This window comes from Prionailurus bengalensis, chromosome X (assembly GCF_016509475.1).
Source record: "Prionailurus bengalensis isolate Pbe53 chromosome X, Fcat_Pben_1.1_paternal_pri, whole genome shotgun sequence".
Classification (NCBI taxonomy): Eukaryota; Metazoa; Chordata; class Mammalia; order Carnivora; family Felidae; genus Prionailurus; species Prionailurus bengalensis.
In genome coordinates, this window is record NC_057361.1 from 128,314,237 (window position 1) to 128,333,098 (window position 18,862).

Consider the following 18,862-nt stretch of genomic DNA (forward strand, 5'->3'; position numbering starts at 1 on the left):
GCGCGGCTCGGCGCTCCTGCCGGGCGGGGCCGCGGAGCCTTGTGACGCAGCCTGGCGCGCGGGCGGGGCGCCACCTCCGGGCGCGCCGCTCAGCCTCTTCCGCTGCCGCCGTGGGAATGGAAACATCTGGCCCACGTGCCGGAAGCCCGCTCGCGGCGGCGACGGCGGCGCGCCACTCCGTGTCCTATCGCGCCAAACCCCTGCGGCTGTCATCGCGAGACGAGCTCGCCGAAATGGCCGCTTCCAGTCAAGGTAAAGGCGGGCGCGCGCACCGCCGACGCCACGCGGAGCCGCCTCTCTGGGTCCCGGAAGGGGGAGGGCCGCGCGCCGGCGGGTCTCGGCAGAGCTCCCCCGGGAGTCCGGGCCGCTCGCGGCCGGGGAGGGCGCCCTGGGCTCGCCGCTGGCCCGGCCGCTCCCAGGGTCCGGCCAAGGTCAGGCGCCGGGCTGGGACCGAACCGCCCCGAGGCGTTGTCTCCGGTTGGGCTCGCTCAGCCTTCCGGCGCCGCCCCGAACAGCCTAAGCCGGGAAACATTCTGTCCTTGTTCTCGGAAGCACTCTGGCGCTTTCAGACCGAGGCGGCTTCTTTGTCCCTTTGCACGTTCGTCCCCAACACCTGGCAAGCTTCTTTCTGTGCGCAGGGAGCCTCCTCTTGCGCTTTTAATGTCTTCCAAAGAGTAGTACACATCGGATTGTACTTTGAAATCGTTTCTTATTTAGTCCGCGTGGTCAGGAAGATTCCCTGTAATAAAATATACACGGGAGCATGACTTTTAAGTCATGCTTCTTCCCCGACTAATTATCCTGCTTCAGGTTATATTTAGTTCATTACTGGCTCTCAATATCCTATTGCTAAACAGAGCTATCATCGAAAAACCCAATTATGTAAACCCCCCAATTACGTAAATTATGTTAAAAACAAAGGCACTGAGGATATTCAGAATTCATCACTTCTTAATTATTTGCTGTGTTTCGCTGTTATGTGTGCTCTCGAGGTTATTCACATGTATTGTGACTATGTGATGGAAACAACAGTATGGTCTGCTGCTCTGCGTCTCTTTCCAGCCCTTGGGGTCGTGATGTCACACCCACCGGGGGTGACTACATAGTGGAAATGGATGTACGCAGCAGATCACTCCCAGCCGGTTGGTAAACATTGACCAGCACCCCACCAAATCTAAGTGACTAAGGGGTTTGAATGCACAATTTAATTATTTTCCTGCGGAGTAGACTGCTCTCATTCACTTAAAAAATACAGGTTCAGGGACCCCTTTTGACTGGAGCCCCCTATAGAGCTGATGGGCTTTGGTAAAGTTACATTAAAACAAAACTCAAAACGTATTCTTGTTTTCACTGATATTCTTTAACCCAAGGAGAGAATTTCTTCATCAACACAGCAGTAATGTCTTACTGTTGTGTTGTGCTGGTGCTTAATGTTACATTAGAAAAATAATTTTTCACGGCGCCTGGTGGCTCAGTCGGTTGAGCCTCCGACTGGTATCTGACTTCAGCTCAGGTCATGATCTCATCGTTCATGGGTCCAGCCCTGCATTGGAGTCTGTGCTGACAGCTGGGAGCCTGGAGCCTGCTTCTGATTCTGTGTCTCCCTCTTTCTCTGCCCCTCCCCTGCTCATGCTCCATCTCTCTCTCTCTCTCTCTCTCTCTCAAAAATAAACATTAAAAGAAAGAAAAATAATTTTCATGTAACTACTTGTGAAGCCATTAGAAGACCCAGTTCCTCATGTGTCCATATTTTGGTTCTGTTAAATTGGGGTCTGTGATTCATCTTGAAGTATATTTCGTGTCTGATGTAAGGTAGGGATTGCATTTTTTTTTCAGTACAGATAACTAGTAGTTCTAACACAATTTGTTAAGAAGACTCTTTCTCCATTAAATTACCTTGGTGCCACGTTACTGAAAATCACATGACCGTATGTGTAGATAGATCTACTTGTGGACTCTGTATTCTCTTCCATTTATAATATTTGTGTATCCTTAGGTTAGTGGTACACCGTCAAATATGGTAGCTGTGTAAGTCTTGACATTAGGCAGCTGTAGTATTCTGTAGCTTTATGAGAAGTCTTGACATTCCTTTAACTTTGTTCTCCCCCCCCCCAAAAAAATTGTTTTGACCACTTGTGGCACATTAGATTTTCCTAAACAACTGCAACGATATCTCCCATTCCAGCTGCTCTTTTCTCGGTGTGACTTTGATACTCCTCCCACTCAGTGATGGGATCTATGCATTCCCTCTTGAATCTGCATAAGGTTTTGTGACCACTTCTACAGAATGTGGTAGAAGTAACACTGCATGGCTTCTGGGGCTAGGTCTTAAATGGTTTTCATAGCTTCTGGCTGGCCCTCATGCTCCTTCACTCCATTGGTCTCTCACTACTTGCCTTGGGCCATCCACCCTTGAGCCTAGGCACCATGCTGTAAGGAAGCCCAAATTAACCTACATAGAGAAGTAGCCTGTATATGTCAGTGTGGGAGATGGTTCCAGACCTTCTGCCTGTAAGCCTTCCAGCGGAATCCTCACACATCGTGTAACAGGAGTAAACTGTAACACTATATCCTATCTGAATCCTGATCCACAGAGTTTAAGAGCATTATAAATGATTCTTTAGCTCCATGAAGGTTTGGCATAATTTGCCATAGTAGCTGGAACACTACTCAAGGAAGTCTTTTGCACCTCCAAATACATTTTGGAACCAGCCTGTCAATTTCTAGATAAAAACCTACCTTTTGACTGGGATGGTGTTGAGTCTATACATCAATATGGAGAGAATGAACATTTTAATAATATTGCCTTGCAAATCATAGTACATATATCCATTAATTTCAGTCATTTTCACTGTTTCCCTGCAGTGTTTTGTTCTTTATTATAGTGCAGAGGTCTTGTGCGTATTTCATTAAATTTATCCCTGCATTATCTTCTCACAGAGAAAGGGATTAGACATTTTGTTAACTCTTTCTCCTTTCTTGGGCAAATCACTTAACCTCTGAGCCTCCATTTCTTTTTTTTTTTTAATGTTTATTTATATATTTTCAGAGAGTGCACAAGCAGGGGAGGGGCAGAGAGAGGGAGAGAGAGAATCCCAAGCAGTCTCCGCATTGTCAGCGCAGAGCCCGATGCGGGGCTCTAGCTCAGGAACGGTGAGATCATGACCTGAGCGGAAACCAAGAGTCGGATGCTTAACCGACTGAGCCCCCCAGGCACCCCTGAGCTTCCATTTCTTGATTAGAAAGTGGAGTTAATAAATAGTACCTTTTTTTTTGTACCTACTATGTTCTGTGGATTTAATTAGAAATATGTATTTGTTGCTTAGCACATTTCCTGGTAAGCACTGTCTAGTAAGAGTTCAATAAAACATTACCGTTTATCCTTATTATCAATGGAGATTCATATAGTAGTAAGAATTTGTGAATTTGTGGGCTACTGAATAGTACTGAGTGACTCTTCAAAAAGGAGAGGCAAGGGCGCCTGGGCGGCTCAGTCAGTTAAGTGTCTGACTTTGGCTCAGGTTATGATCTCACGGCTCATGAGTTCGAGTGCTGCATTAGGCTCTGTGCTCACAGCTCAGAGCCTGGAGCCTGCTTTGGATTCTGTGTCTCCTTCTCTGTCTGCCCCTCCCCCAATCGCACTCTGTCTCTGTCTCAAAAATAAACAAACATTAAAAGGAGAGGCAAATGAAAAAAATCCATTTCATTTAAGATACTAATTATTACTAGCAGGCTTTTGTAGGTCCTTTGCTTGTTTTTAAATTCGAGAGGAAAAATTAGAGCACTAATTCTAAATTGTCTAGTTATTTTTTTCTCTAAGGCAGCTATTGTTGATTTTATTCTGATTTTTAAAAATGCTATCCATGATTTCAGAGTTAATTTACTATTTAAAATATAATAATATTTGGAGGTTCTTATTACAATACTTGTTTCTTAAAAATCTCAATCTAGTTAAGAATTGTGATTTATTGTAAAAGTAAGTATTTTCTTATTCCGTATCTTAATTCTTGTAGGAAACTTTGAGAGAAGTTTTGAGTCACTGGACCTTGCAGAATTTGCTAAAAAACAGCCATGGTGGCGCAAGCTATTTGGGCAGGAATCTGGGCCCTCAGCTGAAAAATACAGCGTGGCAACCCAGCTGGTAATTGGAGGTGTCACTGGATGGTAAGTGATATGAAAGATGTCCAGTATCTTTTTTTGCATGATTTAGTATTGCACTCGTGGGAACCACCTCCTTAACCAGTGAAAACACATGAACTTTTGTGAAATTGATCACTTAATGTGTAGCATTCATCTAAACATCTTGTTAAAGTGCTACTTAATGGTTGTGGTTATACACGTGAGTATTTATTACATTCCAGGCAGTATTTTGAGCATTTATATATTTCATTTCCTTTTCACAACTCTTGAAATTGGTACTGGTATTATCTATCCTCATTTTTTTCCAGTTTTATCAAGAAATAAATATGCATCACTGGGTAAGTTTAAGGTATATAGCATGATGGTTTCACTTACATATATTGTGAAATGGTTACCACAGTAGGTTCAATGAACATTCATCATCTCGTATACATACAGTAAAAAGAGAAGAAAATACTTTCTCCTTGTGATGAGAACTCTCAGGATCTACTCTCGTAACCATTTTCTTATACAGCAGTGTTAGCTGCAGACATTACATTGTACATTATGTCCCTAATACTTATTTATAACTCCAAGTTTGTACCTTTTGACCACCTTCATCTAGTTCCCCCTCCCCCAGCCCCCTGTAACCAGAAATCTGATGTCTTTTTCTATGAGTTTTGTGTTTATTTTAGACTATACACATAAGAGATTGCACATGGGGTGCCTGGGTGGCTCAGTTGGTTGAGCATCCGACTTTGGTGCAGGTCATGATCTCGCGGTTCATGACTTTGAGCCCCACATTGGGTTCTGTGCTGACAGCTTGGAGCCTAGAGCCTGCTTCGGATTCTGTGTCTCCCTCTCTCTCTGTCCCTCCCCTGCTTGAGCTCTGTCTCTCACTCTTAAAAATAAACATTAAATTTGAAAAAGTTTTTTAAATAAGGGATTGCACATATAAGATCTCACATATAAGTGAGATCTTGCAGTATTTGTCTTTATTTGTCTGACTTACCTCACTCAGCATCATGTCCTCAAGGTGAATCCATGTTGTCACAATTGATAGGATTCCCCCCCCCCCTTATGGCTGAATAATAGTCCATTGTGTGTGTGTGTGTGTGTGTGTGTGTGTGTGTGTGTGAAAATATCTCTCTATAGATAGATAGATCATATCTCATGTTTTTTCACCCATTGATCAACACGTAGGTTGTTTCCATGTCTTGGCTATTGTGAACAGTGATGCAGTGAACATGGGGGTGCAAATATCTTTTTGAGTTCATGTTTTAATTTCCTTTAGATGTATTCCCAGAGGTGGAATTGCTGGATCATATGGCAGTTCTATTTTTAGTTTTTTGAGGCACCTCCATATTGTTTTCCACAATGGCTGTACCAGTTTACAGTCCCAGCAAGAGTACACAAAGGTTCCCTTTTCTCCACACTGAGAAGTGGAGAATGCAAAAATACACAAATATGTAAAGTATGTATATAGATAGCTCATTTCCTTCTCACAACAACTCTGAAATTGGTACTGTAATCATTCTCATTTTATAGGAACTAAGGCTTAGAAGGTCCAGGGTCTCAGAGCCAGAAAGTGGTATACTAGGGAGCTAGCCGCTTGTTTCTTAGCTGTGTCAGATGATAACGTTCTTAATGTGACACAGCCTATGGATTTATTTGTAGTAAACTCAACAGGTTTAATAGATTTAGTCAGGAAGACATAATGCATCAATCTCATCTCTCCATTCTACATTTAAAACTCCTATTGTACAACATAATCTATAGAACAGCGCATATGATATTAATGAATACATATGGAGTGAGCACCTGTTTAACAGACACTCAGGTTGAAAACATGTGGCCGGCACCCCAAAAACTCTAGAGATGAACGCTGTCCTGACCTCCTTGCTTTTCTTTTTACTTTTAACAGCAGTTCAATCAGGAAATATTATACTGTCGTTGACCTGCTTTTGAACTTTAAATAGACGCACTTGTGTATTCTTTTGAGTCTTCCCTTTTTTCTCAACTTCTTTCGTATACACGACCATGCGTATAGTTGTAGTTCCTTTGTTTTCATTGGTGTTTAGAATTCCATCAGATGAGTATACCACAGTGTTCTTATCCAGGTGATGACTGACACTTGGGTTGGTTCAATTTTTGGCTAATTTAAACACTGCTGATATGAACACTCCATATAAATTTCCTGGTCCATACATATGCACTTTTTTGTAGGGTCTAGACCCAGGAGTTGAATTGCTGGGTCGTGAGGTTTAAGTGTCTTCAGCTTTGCTGGGTAATGTCAAACTGTTACTTGATTTGAAAAAACACTTTCCAAAAGTGATTGTAACTGTTTGCCTCTCCACAGCAAGGGTTGATGTTCCTGATGCTGTACATTCTTGTAAGCACTTGGTACTGCCAGACCGAAAGTTTTAGTGGTCTGATCGTGGCATCTCACATGGTTTTCGTTGCATTTCCCTGAGTACTGGTGGAATTGAACAGCTTTTACGTGTGTTCCATGACCCTTCTGGACCTCGTCTTTGATGAAGTCTCATTTTTAATCTTTTGTAATTTTTCTCTTAAGTTGTCATTCTTTTTCTTATTGAGAGTTGTAAGCATTCTTTATGTATTCTGAATACGAGTTCTTTATTGGTTGTACATTTTGCAGGTATTTTTGCACATTCTGCATTCTGTGATTGTCTTTTCATTTGCCTTTTGGTGTCTTTTGATGAACGTGTAGTATTTTCAATGTCAATTTTATCGATCTTTACCTTAATAGTTAGTAATTTTTATGTTCTGTTGAAGTAATTTTTTTTGCCTACCCCACACGCTAGAACTTTATTGTTTTACCTTTCACATTTACATTTATAAATCCACCCGGAATCGTTTTTGGTGTTTAGTGTTGGTCGACACTTCTTTCTTTTTTTCCACGTACAATACCCACTTGTCTCAACTCACTTTATTGGATATGCTGTCCTCCCCCCAGTGCTCTGCCATGTGTCAGACCTGCGTGTGTGTGTGTGTGTGTGTGTGTGTGTGTGTGTGTCTGTGTGTGTGTGTGTGTGTGGAACCGCAACTGCCATCTTGGTTTTTAGGAATTTCTTGGCTGTTCTTTATTATTTTTTTAACAGTTTAATAAATTGGCATATCATAAGATACGGTTGTTTAAAGTATACAATTTGATAAATTTTGGCATATACACACCTATAAATCATCACCACAATCAAGGTAATGAGCACATCTATCACTCAAAGTTTCTTCATACCTCTTCATAATCCCTTTTATGCCTCTATCAACCACTGATCTGCTTTTTATCACTAAGGATTACTTTGCATCTTCTAGAATTATAGATAAATGGAATTATACAGTATGTGTTCTTGTTTGGCTGCTTTCTTGTGCTTAGCATGTTAACTTGGAGGTTCATCTGTGCTGTTTTTTTTTTTAAAATCAGTTGTTCATTCCTTTTTCTTGCTGAGTAGTAATCCGCTGTGTGGATGAACCATTTTGTTTATCCATTTACCTTTGTTAGATACAGGTTTGTTTCCACTTTGGGGGTAAAACTGCTGTGAACACTTGTGTACAAGTCTCTGTGAATGTATGCTTTCATTTCTTTTGGGTCAATACCTGTGAATAATATGGCTGGGGATTATAGGTGGAATGTTTTAATTTCTTAAGAACTTGCCATATGCTTTTCTAAAGTGCCTGTACTATCTTATACCTCTACCACCCCTAACACTTTGGCAGTATGTCGTTTTGATCACAGCCATCCTGGTGGGTGGAAAGTGGTATCTCATTGTGGCTTTAATTTGCATTTCACTAACGATTAATGATGTCAGCATCTGTTCATGGGTTTATTTTTGCCATCCATATATCTTTGATGAGGTATCTGTTTTCTTTTGTCCATATTTTTATTGGGATGTTGATTTTCTCATAACAGAGTTATGAGAGTTCTTCACTCCAGGTACAAGTTTTATATCAGATATGTGGTTTGCAAATAAATTCTTCTACTCTATAGCGGTTTATTATCTTAACAGTAAAGAACAGAAGTTCTGAACCTTGAAATGTAAGTTATTGGCTCTTTCTTTTATACCTGTAGCTTTTGGTGTCATGTGTGAGAATATTTTCCTGACCCAGGATCACCAAGATTTTCTTCCGTGTTCTCTTCTAGATGATATATAGGTTTAGATTTTTCGGTTAGGACCATGATCCATTGATCCATTTTGATTTGCTTTTTGTTTATGTTGCAAGGTAGGAATCTAAGTTCTTTATTTGCATATGATATGTAATTGTGTCCACATGGTTTGATGAATAGACTAAACTTCTCTATACTGAATTGCTTTTGCACTCGTGTCAAAAATCAACTAACTATATGTCTGTTTCTGAACTTTTTTTTTTAGATTTTATTTTTACGTAATCTCTACCCCCACTGTGGGGCTTGAACTCATGACCCTGAGATCAAGAGTCACATGCTCTTCCCACGGAGCCAGCCAGGCACCCCTGTTTCTAAACTCTTTGTTAAGTTGATTTGTCTGTCTTTGTGCTAGCATCACACTGTTTTGATCACGATAACTTTATAATAAGTCATGAAATCAGGTAGCATAAATCTTACAACGTTGTTTTTCTAAGTTGATTTGACCGTTCTGGGTACACAGCATTTTCTTTTTTTTTTTTTTTTTAATATATGAAACTTATTGTCAAATTGGTTTCCATATAACACCCAGTGCAGCATTTTCATATGAAGTTTAGAATAAGCTTGCTGCCAATTTCTACCAAAAGCCTGATATGATTTTGACTGGCATTGCATTGATCCATAAACATGGTTTATGGATTGGTTTGGGTTTCTTTTAATTTCTCCCAGCAATGCTTTGTAGGTCTTGCACATCTTCTTTTTGATGCTATCGTAAATGGTATTTTAAAATATCAATTTTGGATTGTTCGTTGCTTATATATAGAAACACAATTGGAACTCACGAACTGCAAGATCATGACCTGAGCTGAAGTCGGACACTCAACCAACTGAGCCACCCAGGCACCCCTAAAAGTTTTTTTAAATTTTTTTTTAAGTTTATTTATTTTTGAGAGAGAGAGAGAGAGAGAGAGAGAGAGAGAGAGAGAGAGAGAGAGATCATGAGCGGGGGAGGGGCAGAGAGCGAGGGAGACACAGAATCCGAAGAAGACTCCAGGTTCCGAGCTGTCAGCACAGAGCCCGACTCGGGGCTCAAACCCATGAACTGTGAGATCATGACCTGAGCTGAAGTCAGTTGCCCAACCGACTGAGCCACTCAGGCACCCTGCAACCTAAAAGCTTTAAGGGATTTGCTCAAAATTAGTAAGTGGTAGAGGTAAAATTTGAATCAGGGTCTTTCTGAGTGCAGAGCCTTTGTTCCTTCCTTATGTTGTATAAGAGTGGGAAGGAGCTGGATCATCCCAAGGTAATTACGATCTGAACATTGTTAGAAGTACATGTTTCTGTGTATTTGACAGCTTGTCGACTTGTCTGATATTGGTTTGGTTTTTGTAGGTGCACGGGTTTCATATTCCAGAAGGTTGGAAAGTTGGCTGCAACCGCTGTGGGAGGTGGATTTTTTCTCCTTCAGGTCTGTATGTGATGTGTTCCGGGGTGTTTGGAAATCCCCCTTGCCCATGGGGAATGTGATGTGAGGAGCCGTACTTGAGTCCTGGCTGTATTACACCAGAACAGCCTTTGCCCTTGTTTTCAGCATACTGTCTGAAATTCTAGTGAGCATTTGAGTCCACTTTCATCAACTACTAGTCACATTTTATTTCATAATTTATAACAGGGAATATTCCTTATCATAGTTCCCTCATAGGGTTTTCAAGACCGGTTGAAATATGAAACGTGATTTCAAAAATATGAAGTGTGATGCAAGTACCTTGTGATACTATTATTTTGCCCAGGGCACATTGATCCCAGAGCAGCCAAGGAGACGAGGGCTAAATGATATTCAGTCTTGTGTGTTTGGCCCGGAGTTGATTTCAGAACTACTGGGTATTGATTCTCTGAGGCAGCATTTGGCATTGCTTTGCACACCTGACTCCACATTGGAATCACCTGAGGACGTTTAAAGACCGCTGGTGCTTGAGACCTCGTCCCCCCGCCACCGCCCCCCGATTCCATAGGAGGTAGATGCAGTTGCCCATCTGAGTACTTGTACACTCCTGGAGAAGCACTGCTCTGTAGGAGACAGAACTTGTTGGATTGTGCCACCCTCCTTCCATGGTTGACAGCCCTCACTTCAGCAAGGTCGGTGTTGCCTTCGAACTGCAGGTGCAGTGAGTCTCCCAGATGGGTCAGGGGAAGAAGGACCGTGCAGGAGGAGGGGGCTGGCACCTGGCGGGCCAGGGTAGACGCCGGGGCCCGGCTCAGTTGGGTGTAGTATTTCTCTCTCACAGTTTCCATGGGTCAGAAGTTCGGGGAGGGGAGGGTGTGTGCTTGTGGCCGGAGGTCCCATGTAGTTACACGGGGGAGGTGGCTGCTGCAGGGCCGGGCCTCGCTTCATCTCTCAAGGAGGTCAGACTCGCTGCAAGTCGTGGGCCCCCTCATATCTCCCCCTCTCTCCTTCCTCCTGCCCCGTGGGGCAGAAGTGCAGTGACAGCTCTCTCCCTGTGCTACCCCAACCCTGCCCCAGACTCTGTAAATACCTTAATGTTGCTTTCAAATATCTTTTTTCTTTCACCTAAAGCTTTCTTCACTTGAAGTATAATTGACATACAATGTGAGTTTCAGGCGTACAACAGAACGGTTCAGTATTGATATATGTGACAGAATGTCTCAATCTGAGCATACCCTCTGTTTTTTGGAGGGGCAGTGACTGACAGAAGCAATTGCTACTAGAAATGCTTCCTTGCTGAGGGAGGTGAGACCTGGAGAGTCCATGCTGTGCACTCACGCTACTGGTCACCAGAGGGATGCGGGTGGGGCTAGGCGTGACGTTTCACACAGGGATCCAGGTTCCTTTCCTTCGTACTCGTCATTGTGCTAGCAGCATGTAGTGAGTCTTCCCTCAGTATTTGTAGTGTGGCATCTGTCATATGTCAATCCAGACGTGTGGATCTGATTCGAGTTGTCTGGTCAACTTTCTACTTGATAGTTGGTAATACAGGCTCCTCCCCATATCATTCAGGAGCATCGTGGCTGCTTTCATAATTTTTGCTTGTCCTTCTAAATTTTAGAACAGGCTTGTCAATTATTTTAAAAAATTCTGTTGAAATTTTTACTGGAATTGCATGAGAACGATATAGATAAATTTGGGGAAAATTAAGATCTTTTATGATAATGAGTCACGTGTGAATATGTACTTTCCATTTATTTAGGTCTTTAATGTCTTTGCATAGAATTTAAAATTTTTCATCCATACATCCCGTATACCTCTGCCTTGATTTCCTTCCTAGACACCTTAGGGCTTTAGTTGCACTTGTGGCTTTCCTTGGCCACTCACCCTCAGCCCCCAAACTTTCCAGTTGGACTTAGAATGGCACAACTAATAACGTGGGACATCTTTTCCTGTGCTTATTTGCTGTCCACATATCCTTTTTGACAAAGTGTCTATTCAGGTCTTTTGCCCATTTTTAAATTGTGTTGTCCATTTCTGTACTTTTTATTTTGTCCCATTAAAGGGATATTAAAGGGTTGTAAATCCTAAAATCAGGTAGTGCGATTCCTCCAATTCTCTTCTTTTTCAGAATCATTTTAGCTGTTCTAATCCCTTTGCCTTTCCGTAGACCTTTTATTTTTATTTATTTTTTTTATTTTAGCATGTGAGCAGGGGAGGGAGTAGAGGGAGAGAGAGATAGAGAATCCACATCCATGCTGAGTGTAGAGCCTGACACGGGACTTGATCCCACTACCCTGAGATCATGACTTGAGCCGAGATCAAGAGTCATACACTCAACCAACTGAGCCACCCAGGTGCCTTCCATGTACATTTTAGAAGCAGCTTGTTTGTGTATCTGTAAAACTCCTGCTGGGGTTGGGATCGCAATAACTCTGTAGCTCAACTTGGAAAGAATCGGACATCATTTCTTCATCAAGTCTTCAATTCCATGTGGATGGCCTGTCTCACCATTTATTTGTTCATCTTTAAATTCTTCAGCATTTTGTGGTTTTCAGCATGCAGATCCTATTTAATTTTTGTTTCGATTTCTATCTAGTATTTATTTTACAGCTATTATAAATCATGAATTTTATTCCCATTTCCAGCTGTTTAACTTGCTAGCAAAAAGAATACGATTGATTTTGTGTGTTGCTCTTGTATTCTGCAGCCTTGCTTAAATTCCCCTTTTTCCCCAAATGAGGCAGTTTATTAACACAGCATATGTTTTAATGCTTCTTGTTGGCAGCTGCCACCTGTCTCGCATTCTGTCCACATCTCTCTGTCCCTGAGGTGTCAGTTTGCAGCCCCCATCTTGGTCCCTTTCCACCATTTTATGCCCCTCTAGGGCTTGGAGGACCCTGCAGGCCACACTCTTTGAGCCTCTGTTGAAGTGGCTGGGCATGACCCCACTTCTCTGACGTTCCCTGTAGATCTTGGTCATGGAGCTGACGCCAGCGTCAGCCTGGAGGTACAGCTGTCATGCTGTGGAAGCAGCTCGTGTGTAGAACCAGTTCTCATCATAGGGAGCAAGCTCTTTTTTTTAAGTTTATTTATTTATTTTGAGAGGTGGGGGCAGACAGAGGAGAGAGAGGATCACAGGCGGCAGTGTGGGGCCTGACACAGGACCCAAACCCACGAACCGTGAGATCATGACGAGCTGGAGTTAGATGCTTAACTGCCTGAGCCACCCAGGTGCCCCTGAATTTCTTTTAATGTTTATTTATTTTTGAGAGAGAGACAGACAGACAGACAGACAGAGTGCCAGTAGGGGAGGGGCAGAGAGAGAGGGAGACACAGAATCTGAAGCGGGCTCCAGGCTCTGAGCTGTCAGCACGGAGCCCAATGTGGGGCTTGAACCCACAGACCGGGAGATCATGACCTGAGCCAAAGTTGGACACTTAACTGACTGAGCCACCCAGCACTCCAGTTTATTTTTTGTGTTGGATTCTTTGAGATTATGTAGACAGAGATGTCTACAAATAGCAACAATTTGCCTCCTTTCTGATCTGGAGAAGAATTTCAGTTTTTATGAATACTAATGTTTTGTATATTATATGGACTGCAAATACTTTTTCCAGCCTGGTTTAGGTGGGTGACTGGTCGGTGGTGCCGTGAAATAAAACAGAGACTAGAGGAAGAGCCACAATGCTCTGTAGGAGACTACAGAGAGGAGAGTTTCAATTTGAGATACTTTGAGAAATCCAAACTTCGGTGGAGAGAAGCGGTATCAGTGGAAGGTTCATTGGTGGGGTATAATCAGTCTCTTCATTCCTGGGACAACATTAATCCATCAGAAAACAACATAGTTGAATCATTTTTTTTAACTTTATTTATTTTCAGAGAGAGCACAAGTGGGAGAGGGGCAGAGAGAGAATCCCAGGCAGGCTTTGCACTGTCAGTGAGGAGCCCCGTGTGGGGCTCGATCTCATGAACTGTGAGATCATGACCTGAGCTGAAATCAAGAGTAGGACCCTCAACTGACTGAGCCCCCCAGATGCCCCTACTTGAATCATTTTTATCCTATTCACACATTCTCATTGAAATTGTTTTTTTTTTTTTTTTGAGTTTTAGTGTTTGTGTCTGCCGTCTTTATAAAGAGAAGTAGGCATATTCTATATGTATATTGGGTTGTATTTTTCTCAGTGCCCAGTATATGAAGTTGCTCGTAAGAAATCTCTGTGCAACCATGTCCTAGAGGATTTCTTTCTGAGCAACAGCGATGACTACATTGTCAGAAAACTCGTGCTTATGTTGGCTCGAAGGTCAGTAAGGTGTCTTCACCTGAAATCTTGAGTTTGGGTTTCCATTCTGATTTTCATCTTACCATTTTATATTTTTAAACGAACTTAAAAGTTCTTAGTGAGGGATAAGAGTACAAATAAAGTAAAACAGTTGCCAGCGGTCACCAAAGGCCAGTCTATTGATCTGGCATCAGGCATGGGGTCTTGCACATAGGGTGGACACTGAGACGTGGAGTGAATGTCATTGTCATGCAATGAACGGGATGGCAGATGTCTCCAGAAATGGAAAATCAGATAGGTTTTTGATAATGTGCTTCAGTGATTAACCCTAATGAACAGAAATAACAAGCCTATCTTTCTTATTTCTTGCTGTCATTATTGAAACTCTAGCTTGCAAACCATACTGGGTACATCAAGATTGACTGGCAGCGAGTAGAGAAGGACATGAAGAAAGCCAAGGAACAACTGAAGATCCGTAAGAGCAGCCAGATACCCAGCGAGGTCAAAAGCAAAGCAGAGGAGGTGAGACTGTTTTGTTTGCCTGCAGTGTGAAAAGTGTCGGCCTTAGATGGAGTACCTTCACCTCAGAGGCCTTGTTTCACAGCCGGGTAATGTGTTGGTGGCCTTTATCAGTGACTGAGAACACAAAGTGATACGTGTACATACGTGGCTGGGTCATGCCTTGAATTTCTTGTAGGAATTGGGGCAGTGCGGCAAATGGGATATAGATGGCTTTAAGTCATACTTTGTCTCCATGCACACCCTTCTCTGAAATGTCTATGTTTTACACGTACGGAGAGTAGCCAGAGTATCCAGCCCAGAGGTGGGCAAACTTTTTTCATAAAGGGCCAGCCTTGTAGGCCCTGTGGCCTCTGTCACAACTACTGAGCTCCATCACGTTGCATGAAAATACCCACAGGTGATATGCAGACAAGTGGGTGTGGCTGTGTCACGAGGAAACTTTATTTCAAACAGGCAGCCGGCTGGTTTTGGGTTACAGGCTGTATTGTGCCAAGCCTGCTCTACCGCATAGAACCAGGTCTGGTTATACTGGCTGGCGCTTAGACAGGAGAAGTCCTTCCTTTTCAAAAGACTGTATTTCGCTTCTTCTTGATTACCTCTAGAAATATGTTAAGGGTGTAAGGAAATAAGTGCACTGCAGTGGGGAGCAAGAAATAAATAGGATCAAGGAGTCAAGAAGGTGCCTTCTGCCTTGCACGGCCTGGAGCCACGCTCTTCTGCATTCACAGAGAAAGGGGTTGGAATGAGTGCAGAGGGAGGATTTAGAGGTAAATTGCAACAGGCCTTGGCCTTGAAATACTGCCAAATGATGGTAACAAAATAAAACAGGTTAAACCCAGAAGGACCGAGAGAACAGGAAAAGAATGCCAGAAGACAAGAAACGTCAGCAAATTTTTAGAAGTTGAAAAGCAGATAGATGAATGGTAAATGAGTTAGCAGACTAGAAAGTACTGAACGGACAAGTCCCCTCGCCAGGCGCATAATGGCAATCTCTCTGTGGTGGTGGGTGGCAGGCCGAAACTGGTCCCCTGCCCAGAATGGAAAGGAGCATCTGTGAGGGCCCAGGAGTGCAGGTGGTCCCTCCCACTCCTATCCCCCCACCTCAAGCTCAGGGTTATGAAACTGACACTGTTTTCATTTTCCCAAAAGTTTATTGTTCAGGTGTTTACAAAAGTAATACATGATTGTTGAAAACTTCTTCAAAGACGTAGGAAGTGTATATAGTCAAAGGTATTAGCCTAATGTTTGATTAGAACTAACTGGTGACTCACAGAGGGAATTTGTTATAAACTAACCAAAAGGTTTGTAATTGATTCCACAAATTTTTGTATTCCTGTTCATGGTCTGGAACTGTCACAGGCCCCGGGGTTAGTGGCTGGTTCCCCCCTCAGAGCCCATGCTCTTACCTGGGAAGCCAGGGAATGAGGATGAGAAATTCAGTGTTTAGCAGTAAAATCATCAGTGACTTTGGCAACAGCAGTTTTGGTGGGGTGGTGGAGTTGAAGGCCAAATGGTAGCGAGTTGAGGAATGAGTAGGAAGTAAGAAAAAGATAATGAATGGAAACAATTACTTCAGGAATTCGTATGATTTTTTTCACTCCCCCTGATGGTAGATGGCAAAAGACAAGGCCTCAAGTCCAGGGGACAAGTGGAACTGACATAGGGAGACGTAGACATAGTGGGAGGAAGAGTGCTAGAGAGCCCCAGAGGAGAAGGCCGGGGTGTGAGTGGCTTAAATGGTTGGGAGATGAACTCACCACTTTGCTTGAGTTCATGAAATGATTACGCTGGGATATTGGATGTGTTGTCGCAATGAGTGCTTTTCAGTTTTAATTTTTTTTAATGTTTATATTTGAGAGAGAGAGAGAGAGAGAGACAGAGCACAAGTCGGGTAGGGGCAGAGAGAGAAGGAGACACAGAATCTGAAGCAGGCTTCAGGCTCCGAGCTGTCAGCAGAAAGCTTGACGAGGGGCTCAAACTCATGAACCATGAGATCATGATCTGAACCAAAGTCAGATGCCTAACCAACTGAGCCACCAAGGCGCCCGATCAGTGAATGCTTTCTAAGGTGATAGTTGTACTTGGGGAAAAGAGGCAGTCTGAATGACTTACCAAAGGTCTCTCAAATGGAAATTGATAGAGCATGGTCATCGGACCCAAAGGGTGCTGAGTGCATGTTCTGAGCTGCAGATGAGTAGACAGCAGGTAGAGGCTTTGTGAACTTAAGATATCCTTATTTTAATCATCTTCTGATGCGTTGAGGTGTGAGAATGCAAATCCGTGGCATCTAATTGAGAAGAGGCCTCAGAGGGGAGTGGGTGGGTAGATGGACAGATGGACTGATGGATGGACAGGATGAGTGGGTAGAGAGATTTGGAGAAGAGACTTCAGAATGAGCAGCCTCTATTGGAAATTAGGTGTCAGAGAGAATGGAAGAAGTGAATTTGGAAACTGTAGGGGCACCTGAGTGTCTTAGTCAGTTAAGCATGCGACTCTTGATTTTGGCTCAGGTCATGATCTCACAGTTTGTGGGTTCGAGCTCCATGTTGGGCTCTGTGCTGACAGTGTGGAGCCTGCTTGGGATCCTCTCTCTTCCTCTCTGTCTACCCCTCCCCTGCTCTCTCTCTCAAAAAAATTGTGTATATGTGTGTGTGTATGTATATATATATATACACATATGTGTGTGTGTGTATAGATGTATATGTGTATATATGTATGTATGTATATGTATATATATATATGCATACACACACACACATATATATATAAACTTAAATTGTAAGCTGTCACCAGTTTATTGAATACAGCTTTATTCTTTTCCCATAACTTCCCTGTGAACTCTCTCCTTCCCTGTTCCTGAATGAATTCTCAGGCAGATTTCTTAGCTCTGTAACAGACATTACTGAAGACCGAACCCAAGGAGTTGCCTTTGGCTTCTCCTTCTAATCCCTCATATGGCTAGTCATCCATTCGAAGTCCCATCTTGAAACCATCTCTTGAATTTCTTCACTTCACACCCCTGCTACCGCCTTGATCAGAGAGCCCATGTTGTGGGGATTGCATAGGGTAAAAGACACATGATTCCTAATAATAAGGTCCTTAGCAAAACAACCCATTTGTGCTCTGTTCTGTTTCTAGGTAGTGTCATTTGTGAAGAAGAACATTCTAGTGACTGGTGGATTTTTCGGAGGCTTTCTACTTGGCATGGCATCCTAAAGAGGTCAACTTCACTTCCATTATTCCTGTGTTTTCCAGCCAGCAGCCTCTACACTCCATCATAGACATCAAGTATCTCCTGCTTCTCTTCTTCTGTGCCTTCCTCCTCCCTGCTGCGGCATATCTGAATGGCTTCTATAGGCATCTGTCGGTACAAGTTGATATGGCCCTACTCTGAGCTCGATGGCAACGGAAGAGACCATAGACGTTAGCTCTTCTCCCAGCACACTCTCCACTTGACTAATCTGTAGGTCAGCAAAAATGTTCCTTTCCCTCCTCCCATATAAGATACTTAACAGAGCATGGTATAAGATGGCCCAGCTTGGAGGATGAGTGGATCCTTAGAGGTTGTCACAGACTTGCTTTGGAAAGAAATAATAAGCATATAGATACCTTATGTGTTGCATGGAAAGGAACTGAATATATTTGCCTTTAAGCATGAAAGACTTGGTATCTTGGTGTCTACTTTCTTTTTTTTAGTTGCTTTTAGATTACAGAAAGAGAGCTATTTATATGCTTGCTGTAATTATCCTGACCAAAATGGCAGTATAAGCACTATAATTGAAAAATCTGAATATGGAATGAACTTGTGCTGAGCTGAAGGTATTGTGTTTGGAGGGAACGTCTTTAGGGAAACCAACCAATAGATACACTGTTGAATGGTCAAACTTAGTGAATCACTTAAAGGTGTTAAGATACTATCCAGGGATGTATTCCACCATAAAGCAACTCATGGCTATTTCCACAGGGTTTTTTCATGGTGAAATAAGTGACTTTAGGTGGGAGATGGAAGAAGCTCTTGGATTTTTATCTCATAGGAACGGTTTTAAGCTTTGAAACGTTAAGTATTATTTACCTCTTGTCAAAACTTTAGGGGTAGCCATAGTTCCTGTGTGAAATTCTACTACTTCTCTACCTAGTTGGTATGAAATATCTCACATTTGAGCCACAGTTTTAAAGAGCTGGCGTTCCAGGCATTCAGAGTGGAGAATAATAGCAGCGACATGTGTGAAGTAAATTATTGCCATCCTCCAACATAACGTGCTGTGTCAGTGACCCCACCTCTTCGAATTATTCTTCAAAATAAAAGTTTACAGACACATACACATGCTTAGAATCTTAGCACATTTTGTTGTAATAGCCCATTACCATGTCTGC

At 42.6% G+C, this 18,862-nt stretch overlaps 1 protein-coding gene across 1 annotated transcript; it reads left to right on the forward strand.

The window, feature by feature from the left end:
* The first annotated feature begins 46 nt into the window (after nucleotides 1-46).
* On the forward strand, nucleotides 47-18,810 carry FUNDC2 (FUN14 domain containing 2). Its single transcript, XM_043570612.1, has 5 exons — nucleotides 47-252; nucleotides 4,014-4,164; nucleotides 9,632-9,707; nucleotides 14,357-14,488; nucleotides 17,627-18,810. The coding sequence occupies exons 1-5, from the start codon at nucleotides 117-119 to the stop codon at nucleotides 17,702-17,704; spliced, it is 573 nt and encodes a 190-aa protein (XP_043426547.1). The 5' UTR covers nucleotides 47-116; the 3' UTR covers nucleotides 17,705-18,810.
* The last annotated feature ends 52 nt before the right edge of the window (nucleotides 18,811-18,862 follow it).

What these genes read in the sequence shown, in the direction of transcription:
- FUNDC2 (XM_043570612.1), top strand. Translation starts at nt 117, where the DNA reads ATGGAAACATCTGGCCCACGTGCCGGAAGCCCGCTCGCGGCGGCGACG. An exon ending in GTGGATTTTTTCTCCTTCAG is followed by an intron (nt 9,708 to 14,356) that starts GTCTGTATGTGA and finishes TTGAAACTCTAG; the next exon opens with CTTGCAAACCATACTGGGTA. An exon ending in TCAAAAGCAAAGCAGAGGAG is followed by an intron (nt 14,489 to 17,626) that starts GTGAGACTGTTT and finishes TTCTGTTTCTAG; the next exon opens with GTAGTGTCATTTGTGAAGAA.